General features: G+C 47.9%; 2 protein-coding genes across 13 annotated transcripts in view; one reads left to right on the top strand and one right to left on the bottom strand.

Moving 5' to 3' along the window:
• Positions 1-10,734, top strand: part of LOC121000837 (gastrula zinc finger protein XlCGF26.1-like) — an 800,859-nt gene that overhangs the window by 357,419 nt on the left and 432,706 nt on the right. The gene's annotated exons all lie outside the window — the stretch shown is intronic.
• The window catches only part of LOC121000846 (gastrula zinc finger protein XlCGF17.1-like), a 137,752-nt gene that overhangs the window by 89,979 nt on the left and 37,039 nt on the right, over positions 1-10,734 (bottom strand). For 3 of the 5 annotated variants that reach the window (XM_040431572.1, XM_040431573.1, XM_040431574.1), the window contains exon 6: positions 40-197. The exons of 1 other annotated variant lie outside the window; for it this stretch is intronic. In XM_040431572.1, coding sequence (XP_040287506.1) covers positions 45-197 — 153 coding nt within the window. In that variant the 3' untranslated portion in view covers positions 40-44. Of the gene's footprint in view, positions 1-29; positions 198-10,734 lie in introns of those variants that run through there. One more of the 5 variants, XM_040431570.1, reaches the window with a different exon arrangement.

The following is a 10,734-nucleotide window of genomic DNA, read 5'->3' as shown; positions in this document are numbered from 1 at the left end:
ATTCTCGGTAAGAATATGTGATGAATTTGAAGATTTGACCTGTTTTAAAGGATGAGATGATAGATTTTTGCTGTGACGGTCTGAGGGTACATCTGGGATAATGGCACGCTCTTCATATGTATCTGATATGACACCTGGATCATCTGCATTATAATATGTAGATATGAGATGTTTCTCCAAGCGCCCAGTACAGTCATCTACCAAGAACAAAACATTTTTTAAATTATTTTTGAAAATTATTAAAGGCAGCTATCAAAATTAATAACTGAGAAGAGAGACTAGAGGGGGCTCTCGAATTGTGTCATGTGACCCCACACCTAAAAACAGAATGGCCCTAAGTACATAGAAGGGTCATACAAGAACAGACCTGTTACAACAGGCAAGAGTCAGGCAATCATATGCACAGGTTTCTCACATCCTGGAGATCAATCATCTAACACAGGGAGGCTCAATCTGCAGCCCTCCAGCTGTTGCAAAGCTACAACTTCCAGCATGCCCTAATAGCTGTAGGCTGTCCAGGCATGCTGGGAGTTGTAGTTTTGCACAGTTGGAGGGCCGAAAGTTGGGCATCCGTGATCAAACAGAATACTCATTGCCCGGCGTCAGAAGGAGGAGGAGACGCTGCCCCAGTCCATGAACAGCATACAACAATTGATGGCAATGGTACAGCAGAAGGAATAAGAAGGGGCCAAGTCCATAACCAATACTGATGCTGTGATGTGGGACCAGTTTGTGTTATATCTCAGAAGTCAACCATGGCAAAGGAACCGGTGTGAGAAACTCATAATTACATTGCCTTAAGAGAGGACACAGGTTCATCAAGTTTAATCTATTTTGATCAACTCAAGTGAGAACCTGAACGGACTATACACCAGTTGTTGAAGGCAGAAATAACCTTAGGAAAGAAGAAGCAAGCCAACTGAAAAATTGAATAATTGACTCTAGCATTATAACAATGTCATTGTATGCAACAGAGGTGTCAGGAGGGCCAGGAAACCTACCCCCTATTAGAGGTATGGCAGCCCAATTCTCTCAATTTTTCAGATGAAACCAGAAGGTACCCGGGGCCTGTATGGACGACACATGTGTTGACACCTTGTACATTCGTAATTTGGACACCAGAATCCAGTGCAGTCCAGAGTGTATGTGACATGAGGCCTGTGAAATGCTGCACAGAGGGACACCAGGACACGTCCAGGAGATTCATGGAAGAGACCTGTCACCCTGATATTACTGAGCAAGGCCTGGAGAGTCACAGCGCAGACCTGAGGGAGTCGTTACCACCTTAGTGTAATGGGCTAGGATCAGCAGGAACACATTCTGCAGCTGCGGACAAGAATAGGACATGTTCTATTTTTTTCCGGAGCTGCGGACCGGAAGTTCGGGGACGCTCTCCGGAAATGCGGATGCGTTGAGCACATAGTGTGCTCTCGGCATCCATTCCGTCCACAAAGAATGAATGGGTCCGCACCCGTCCCGCAGAATTGTGGAACGGGTGCAGACACAGTCATACGGACGTGTGAATGGACCCTTAGAGATTAGGATTTTTCATAGGAATGTCTTAAAGGACAGTGAGGGTCAGTGATGTCTGGTATTAGGGTCAGCATGTAAGGACAGATCTAGGGAAAGTTTCAGGGAAAGATCCAGTCAGTGCCACTTATTGTCTGTTCAGTCATCCGTTCACCATATAACCCCCATCATCCGTCTGTTCCATTGTCTGATTACCATCCCCATCTTGGTGCAGTCATCTACTGATGAGTTCCTATCTCCTGGCTTTCTTCTTACCTGCTAGTGCTGTGATTTGTGCTTTGTATTACACAGTTTGGTCCTAATATAAGTCCTGGGGGTATCTGAGTACTGGAGGACACTGTTCGGACCTGGGGAAGGCGCCTGCTATAGGGGAAGTCCAATTCAGGGTCATTATGGTTACAGACTCATCTCTGCTTCATTTAGTGGTCACTACTCACCTGGACTCTTATCTGTAGGGATCTCCTCCTTGTATTCCTCATCGCCCCTCACATCTGTCTCTGTAGGAATCTCCTCCTTGTATTCCTCATCGCCCCACACATCTGTCTCTGTAGGGATCTCCTCCTTGTATTCCTCATCGCCCCTCACATCTGTCTCTGCGGGGATCTCCTCCTTGTATTCCTCATCGCCCCTCACATCTGTCTCTGCGGGGATCTCCTCCTTGTATTCCTCATCGCCCCTCACATCTGTCTCTGTAGGAATCTCCTCCTTGTATTCATCATCGCCCCTCACATCTGTGTCTGTAGGAATCTCCTCCTTGTATTCCTCATCGCCCCTCACATCTGTCTCTGTAGCATTATTATTGTTCAGATCTTCATCCTGATTCAAAATGTGTGAAACAAATATTGTGAATTACAGGACAGTTGGACAAGTTGAGTGGAATGTTTTAGATGCCTACAAAAGATCATTAAAAGAGTTATCCAACTTTGAACTTGTGTAATAGACCCCTTCAGAGAGGCGGACCCCCGGTGGAGTTCATACTTACTTGGTCCCTGCCTCTGTGTTCTGGCTTCATTGCTCCACTGTCGACTCTGCAGGTGCTGGGTCTGTGGAAATCAACACACTGATGACAGGGGGGGGGGGGGGGGTGGAGATAGTTTGGGGGGTTGGGTGCAACTGCTGCAGCCAAGGACTGGCAGCAGCGGTGACCTGTGACCAATGTGGCACATGACTGAGTGACGTACTGCATGGGTGGCAGGTGCTCCCCTGCCCTGTCAACTGGATGTTGATTCTCAGAGACCCGGGATCTGCAGAGGTGCCCATGTATCGATGGAGCTGGAAACCACCAGCAGGGATCAGGTAAGTATGAACCCAGCAACTCTGAAGGGGTCTGTTAAATAAATTAGGCTGGATAACCTCTTTAAAGGGATTATCCCACAAATTGAGAAGTAGGAATTCTACCAGCGACTGGTTTCTCTGGAGTCCGACATAACAGCACCACATGGAGATTGCCCTTCTAGTCTTCTGCAGGGACAGGAACACAGAGAGGTTACAAGGCCCCTCTCACCATCTCCCTCCAGTGTTTGCTGAAATACTACACCAGGATGGATGCAACTAAATATGTATTTACTCATTACCAATGACACCACATGGAGCGATACCAGATAAGCATGTGGTTGGGGGAGAAGAGAGTCTGGGTCAAATCTCTCAAGGGTTAACTCCTGATTGTATTAGATGTCCAGTCTGTAATAACGCTCGCCCGCGGCGCTGCTCTGCAGATCTGATATAAGGAGTGTACAGATTGGGAATACCGCATTACAGCTTTGATGGCTCCGTTCAGAACTGTTTCCTTTATTCCCTATCCAGGGATTTTTGGTTTCCCTTTTTTTGGATATATTTTTTATTGGACTTTTTATATATTCTTATTTCTTTTAACACCGTATATATTTGCTGCAGCAACTATTAAGCCTTCCATTGTGATTGGTTTTATTATATGTTTTTATTTTATGTGATATAATAAATATTGTGAATAATCCAGATATTACTGCTATGATTGACATTTAACTCTGACGTGGGAGTGCCAGTCTCAAATTACATTATAAATAAGTTTTATATTGTGTTTTAGTGTTTTATATATTTTAGTGTTGCATTTTATTATTATTATTATATATATATTATTTGTTCAGTGTATATGTATTGAATTGGGTGATTCAATCTCAGGTTTAAGCACCTATTCATAGTTATAGGGGGGGTGAGCCACCCTATTAACTCTCTTTCAAATTAAAAGAAAATTGTCCAAACTATGGAACTGATGATGAGATCTCTTTCTCTGAGGAAGGCCAGGATCTCTACTACCAGGTGTTTGAAAAGTCACTGGGCAGAGGGTGCCCACAGAGAGGGCTCTGAGTGCCGCCCCTGGCACCAGCACCATAGGTTCGCCACCACTGATCTAGGCTGTTCTGACCTTTAGGAAATGTTGGGCGCAGTGGTTATGTTAGTGCAGGTAGAGTTACCAAGCTCCGGACAGCCCAGACAGACTACCAGTAGAGAGGATCGTGTGATCTACCAACAAGAATGAGCAGCTCCCATAGTTTTGTTGTCCACCACCTAGACACGGGTGGCCCCTTAATTACACCCCTGTGTCTGCCCAGACCTTTTCCAGACATTCAGCAGAAGGAAATCTGACATCATGGCGTCCATTATGTGTCCTGTCATTGACAGTCAGATACTGTAATCTTCGTTTGCAGGGATGTCCTGATTGGAACTGTATTGTCCTTAGTGACAATTCTAGGTCCTCTTTGGGTTCCAGTATGGAGGTCTCCTGGTGAGCGCTTCAATCCTTTGCTATGCAGCGACATACTGCCCTAACTGCTGGTGTGATGATGGTGGGAGCCATCGCATACGACAGTCGGTGACCCCTAGTAGTGGTCCGAGGGGCACTAACAGCTCAGCGATATGTGCAGGACATCCTGCCGCCACATGTATTCTTCTCAGCACTTTTCAGCTGGATATGTTTGCCTGCGCACAGCGAGGCTTCCCCAGGAAGGTCTCCTCCTGTTTTATTACCTATAAAGCATTTATGGGGACATCTGCAATGCGAGCTTCAGCAACCTATGAGTGTGCAGGATCTACAGGGTCATCTGTAACATCTGTGGGCAAATGTACCCTAGGATACCGAACATCGTCAGGTGAAACTCGAAAAAAATTTGAATATCGTGCAAAGTTCATTTATTTCAGTAATGTAACTTAAAGAGGACCTTGGGGGCGCGGCGTAACTGGGCATGTAACAGGACGTGTGTCTGCTCGGCTCCGGCCTGCACTCGGCATATTATCCTGGCTGATCTTGCTGACATTCTTCAAAAAGTGCCCAAAGTGTGCCCAGTGCCGACCTTACTCCCTCCGGTGCCGCCCGTGACTCGAAAACTGCAAAAATGACTAAGAGGAGAGAGGAAAGAGCGGCCGAACGAGAGCTCCAAGATGGCGCCAGCTGAACTACATAGGGAGACTGCGGCCAAGCTGGGAAAGTTTGCCCGACCTGCTGCCCAACTCACCTCTAAAGGGGCAAGAGAAAGACATCTGTCCTCCCAGGGAGCTGCTGCCGATCACGCTGCTGAGGAGGAGGGGGGAGGGGAAACTGCTGCACGGCCAGAAGGAGGCGCTGCCGTCCCTGTATCTGCACAAGCCAGCGATCCCTCAGCACAGCTCACTGACACCGATAATACAGTGGCTGAACCAACACGTAAAGATGTCCTGCATGCTATCACCAAATTTGGTAAATCATTGCATGCTCTTACTGTTCAAGTGGGAGCCATTAAAGAAGACGTAACCATCGTCCGCCACGACCTGCGAAAACTAGCGGACCGCACGACCGACATGCAAAATGGTATGGGCGAAGTGGAGGAGTCTATCCATCCTCTTAAACGTGATGATGCTGATTGCACCAGATGTATGGACATGCTAGCAGCTAAACAGGACGATTTCGAGAATCGGTCACGCCGAAACAATGTGCGTCTAGTGCGCGTACCGGAAAAAGTAGAAGGTACTAACCCCACAGAGTTCTTTGAATCCTGGCTGAAAAATTTGTTCAGGTCAACCACTCTGACGCCTATGTGTGTTGGTGAACGCGCCCACAGGGTGCACCCCCTAGAACGGTGATTATGAAGATCCTCCATTACAGAGACAGGGACATTATTCTCCGGAGGACCAGAGAGCTGCCTGACATATCTATTAATGGCCACAGATTGTCCCTGTTCCCTGATTATTCCATTGAAGTCCAGAAACGGAGAGCGAAGTTCCTTGATGTAAAAAGGCGACTGAGGACCCTCAACGTCAGCTATTCAATGGTCTTCCCTGCAAAACTTTGTGTGGCAGCGATGGGATCCACTATGTTTTTTGAGGATTCTAAAAGAAGCCATTAAATGGTTGGACAGGCACGAACAGCAGCTGCGAGAAGATGGAAGACGGGATGATTCGTGACTGTTGCCTGCGATAGTGCGCACGTAACGTAATTATTTAAAGTGCAGGGGGTTCACTCCTCTTATGCCTGTGTGTTCATCTCTTTTTCAATTTGTATGGATCCTGCTATGTTACTTTGTGAGCGGTCTATACATTTCCTTTTTATTTGGGCAGCAGTTGTCAATAGGGATCTAGTGATGAGCTTTCATGATCTATAGCCGAGAGTTCCAGAAGAGCTTAAATTGTCTGTAAGTGAGCCTCCTATACCGTTATCTCTGAGGGTAGAAATCTACCTTTATTAAGAGTTCTATAGTTGTTACTTACTGCGTTACTTTTCACTTTGTCGGATTTAACTCGCCGCTCCTTGCCGACCCCGTGGTACGGACTATTGTGTCCAAGCGGGAACCTGCCGGAGAAGTTGGTACGCACATTGTTAATGTTCCTGGTTCGTTGGGGGGGAGGGGGGGGAAATTAGTTGCTAGACTGCGATTACGAGCAGTCAGGGTTTGCGGTGTCCAGGTGGGGTCCATCATGTGGGCATCCTTAGTCGCCATGTTCGGGGTCTCAATTGTATCTTGCTGACTAATATCATACAACTGCTATGGCTAACGCGATTTTAAGAGGTATCAAGGATGCGACTAAGAGACGTGCAGAACTTGATTGCATTAGGTCCCACGGATCGTCCATTTGCTGCTTGCAGGAGACGCACCTGCTTAAAGAACAGCTTAATCTACTCACACCTCATTGGGCTAGATACTGCTTCCATGCGACTTACTCCTCCTATGCGAGAGGTGTCAGTATTCTTATCCATAAAAATGTGGCGTTTGAATGCCTCCGACAAAAATTAGATGAGGTTGGACGTTTTCTCTGTCTGTATGGTAAACTTTACCACCGCCCCTGTGTCATAATAGGAGTGTATATCCCTCCTCCTTATTCGCCGCGCACGATCCGGAAGGTTCTCTCTTTCTATGTAGACTTGCCTGATGTGCCTGTGATAATGTTAGGCGATTTTAATAATGTGACCACACCAGCCTTGGATAGGGTAGATAGGACAGGTGCCGCTGTTGCGGGTGCAGTCTCCCCATTCGGGCGCCTTCTAGAAGCGGCCTTAATAGACTTTGAGACTACGGAACCACACAGTCCTAAAATACTTCTGTTACTCCGAGATCTGGAATGACAGGATGGGTCACTTTATCCGGGACATAAAATACCTGCCGAGGAAACTTTCAGATCACACCCCAGTGTTAGCCATAGTTGACTTCTTACCGCCCCACTCTTGTGGGGGCCGGTTATGGCACTTTAACCCGTACTGGTTGCAGGTCCTAGCAGATGTGACGGACATAGGTGAACAGCTGAAGGAGTTCTTTGCACATAACTTACACACACTAGTTGTCTGGGATGCCATGAAGGCCTTCCTCAGAGGCATTCTGATAGCGCCGGTATATAAAATGAAAAACGAAACAAGAGCTCGGACGCAGCAACTACATTTAGAGGTTGAGCTGACGGAAGTGAATTACAAAGAACGAGCCACAGCTGAGCGCCGGCAAAAATGGGAGGAAGCTCAAAGCAGATTAAATGAGAGGTTTTTCCAATAACAATCCTACTATGAGGAGGGGGAGAAGGCAGGCGGGATGTTGGCCATGGTAGCTAGGGCCCAGCAAACATCCTCTTATATAGCTTCTTTGCGTAATACTAAGGGGGAGCTGTGTCATAAGACAGAACAAGTCCTAGAGGTTATGCATACCTTTTATTCTTCTCTAAAATGGATGCGTCAGATAGTGAGTTAGATGGGTTCCTGAGCGGGCTGGAGCTCCCTACCCTACAAAGAGCAAAGAGATCTCATGGATGCACCGATTACAGTTAAAGAATTAGAACTGACGCTAAGGGATATGCCCAATAACAAAGCCCCTGGAAGGGATGGCCTTCCGGGAGAAATATACACTGCTCAAAAAAATAAAGGGAACACAAAAATAACACATCCTAGATCTGAATTAATTAAATATTCTTCTGAAATACTTTGTTCTTTACATAGTTGAATATGCTGAAAACAAAATCACACAAAAATTTAAAAATGGAAATCAAATTTTTCACCCCATGGAGGTCTGTATTTGGAGTCACCCTCAAAATTAAAGTGGAAAAACACACTACAGGCTGATCCAACTTTGATGTAATGTCCTTAAAACAAGTCAAAATGAGGCTCAGTAGTGTGTGTGGCCTCCACGTGCCTGTATGACCTCCCTACAACGCCTGTGCATGCTCCTGATGAGGTGGCGGACGGTCCCCTGAGGGATCTCCTCCCAGACCTGGACTAAAGCATCTGCCAACTCCTGGACAGTCTGTGGTGCAACGTGACGTTGGTGGATAGAGCGAGACATGATGTCCCAGATGTGCTCAATTGGATTCAGGTCTGAGGAACGGGCGGGCCAGTCCATGGCATCAATGCCTTCGTCTTGCAGGAACTGCTGACACACTCCAGCCACATGAGGTCTAGCATTGTCTTGCATTAGGAGAAACCCAGGGCCAACCACACCAGCATATGGTCTCACAAGGGGTCTGAGGATCTCATCTCGGTACCTAATGGCAGTCAGGCTACCTCTGGCGAGCACATGGAGGGCTGTGCGGCCCTCCAAAGAAATGCCACCCCACACCATTACTGACCCAATGCCAAACCGGTCATGCTGGAGGATGTTGCAGGCAGCAGAACGTTCTCCACGGCGTCTCAAGACTCTGTCATGTTGGTCACATGTGCTCAGTGTGAACCTGCTTTCATCTGTGAAGAGCAGAGGGCGCCAGTGGCGAATTTGTTAATATTGGTGTTCTCTGGAAAATGCCAAACGTCCTGCACGGTGTTGGGCTGTAAGCACAACCCCCACCTGTGGACATCGGGCCCTCATATCACCCTCATGGAGTCTGTTTCTGACCGTTTGAGCAGACACATGCACATTTGTGGCCTGCTGGAGGTCATTTTGCAGGGCTCTGGCAGTGCTCCTCCTGTTCCTCCTTGCACAAAGGCGGAGGTAGCGGTCCTGCTGCTGGGTTGTTGCCCTCCTACGGCCTCCTCCACGTCTCCTGGTGTACTGGCCTGTCTCCTGGTAGCGCCTCCATGCTCTGGACACTACGCTGACAGACACAGCAAACCTTCTTGCCACAGCTCGCATTGATGTGCCATCCTGGATAAGCTGCACTACCTGAGCCACTTGTGTGGGTTGTAGACTCCGTCTCATGCTACCACTAGAGTGAAAGCACCGCCAGCATTCAAAAGTGACCAAAACATCAGCCAGGAAGCATAGGAACTGAGAAGTGATCTGTGGTCACCACCGGCAGAACCACTCCTTTATTGGGGGTGTCTTGCTAATTGCCTATAATTTCCACCTGTTGTCTATCCCATTTGCACAACAGCATGTGAAATTGATTGTCACTCAGTGTTGCTTCCTAAGTGGACAGTTTGATTTCACAGAAGTGTGATTGACTTGGAGTTACATTGTGTTGTTTAAGTGTTCCCTTTATTTTTTTGAGCAGTGTATAAACAGTTTGGCCCAATACTGTTGCCAGAGTTATTAGAAGTGCTTAAAGAAGCTCATGTAGAAGGTAGGTTGCCCACCTCTATGACTGAAGCGGTCATAGTAGTCACCCCGAAACCGGGAAAAGACACTTTGGAACCTGAATCCCATAGACCCATTTCGGTGTTGCAGATAGATGTCAAAATACTAGCGAAAGTCCTAGCGAACCGTCTAAATACAGTGATCACGGACCTCCTTCACACTGATCAAGCGGGCTTCGTGCATAACATGTCCACTGCAGTCAATATTAGGAGACTTTACCAAAATATTCAGGCGGCCCAGGTCCACGCCTTGGATGCGGCTAAAGCATTCGACAGCGTGGAATGGCGCTATCTGTGGAAGGTTTTGCAAGTGATGGGGTTCGGTCCTGATTTCATCAAATGGGTGCGAATACTGTATACTGGGCCCAAGGCCAGAGTCAGGGTGAACGGGTGTCTGTCAGAACCCTTTGACTTGCATAGGGGAACCAGACAGGGGTGCCCTTTGTCGCCCCTGCTGTTTGCCCTAGCAATAGAACCTCTTGCAGAGGCACTACGAAAAGGGACAAGTGTACAAGGATTACGATACGGGGCCCTGGTGGAGAAGGTTGCTCTATATGCGGACGACCTACTATTGTTTTTAGATCAATGGCGTGCTTCTCTTCCAGCAGCAATGGCGATTATTAATAGTTTCGGCAGGATGTCTGGTCTAACCCTAAATTGGACAAAGTCGGTAGTAATGCCTTTTAGGGTTGTTGCGGGTATCGAAATTTCGATACCCAATCGATACTTTTGTCCCGGTATCGATACGATACCGGGATTTCCGTTTTTTCGATACTGGGCTGCGCTGCTGCGCAGTCTAGTATCTCTGGTCATGAGCGCGCTGCTATCGGCGCGCTCATGTTCTCTCTCAGCAGCACGGGGAGAAGGAAGCTGTCCTCCCTCCCCCTGGGCTGCTGCCGCTGCCACCAATGAGAAGAGAGGGGCGGAGGAGGGGCGGCAATGAGAAGAGAGGGGGTGGAGGAGGGGCGGCAATGAGAAGAGAGGGGCGGAGGAGGGGCGGGCGCACTGCGCCACCAATGATAGGATTACTATCGGAGCGATGGGAGGAGACATCAGCTTCACTAGTGGGCGTTCCTTTTCCCTGCGCTGCGATTGGACAGCGCTACAGCCAGGGAGAAGGAACGCCCACTAGTGAAGCTGATGTCTCCTCCCATCGCTCCGATAGTAATCAGCTCAGCAGCATGTGGAGCAGGAGAGGAGACAGTAATGGG

This window comes from Bufo bufo, chromosome 5, assembly GCF_905171765.1.
Source record: "Bufo bufo chromosome 5, aBufBuf1.1, whole genome shotgun sequence".
Classification (NCBI taxonomy): Eukaryota; Metazoa; Chordata; class Amphibia; order Anura; family Bufonidae; genus Bufo; species Bufo bufo.
This window is presented reverse-complemented; position numbering and strand designations above follow the sequence as displayed.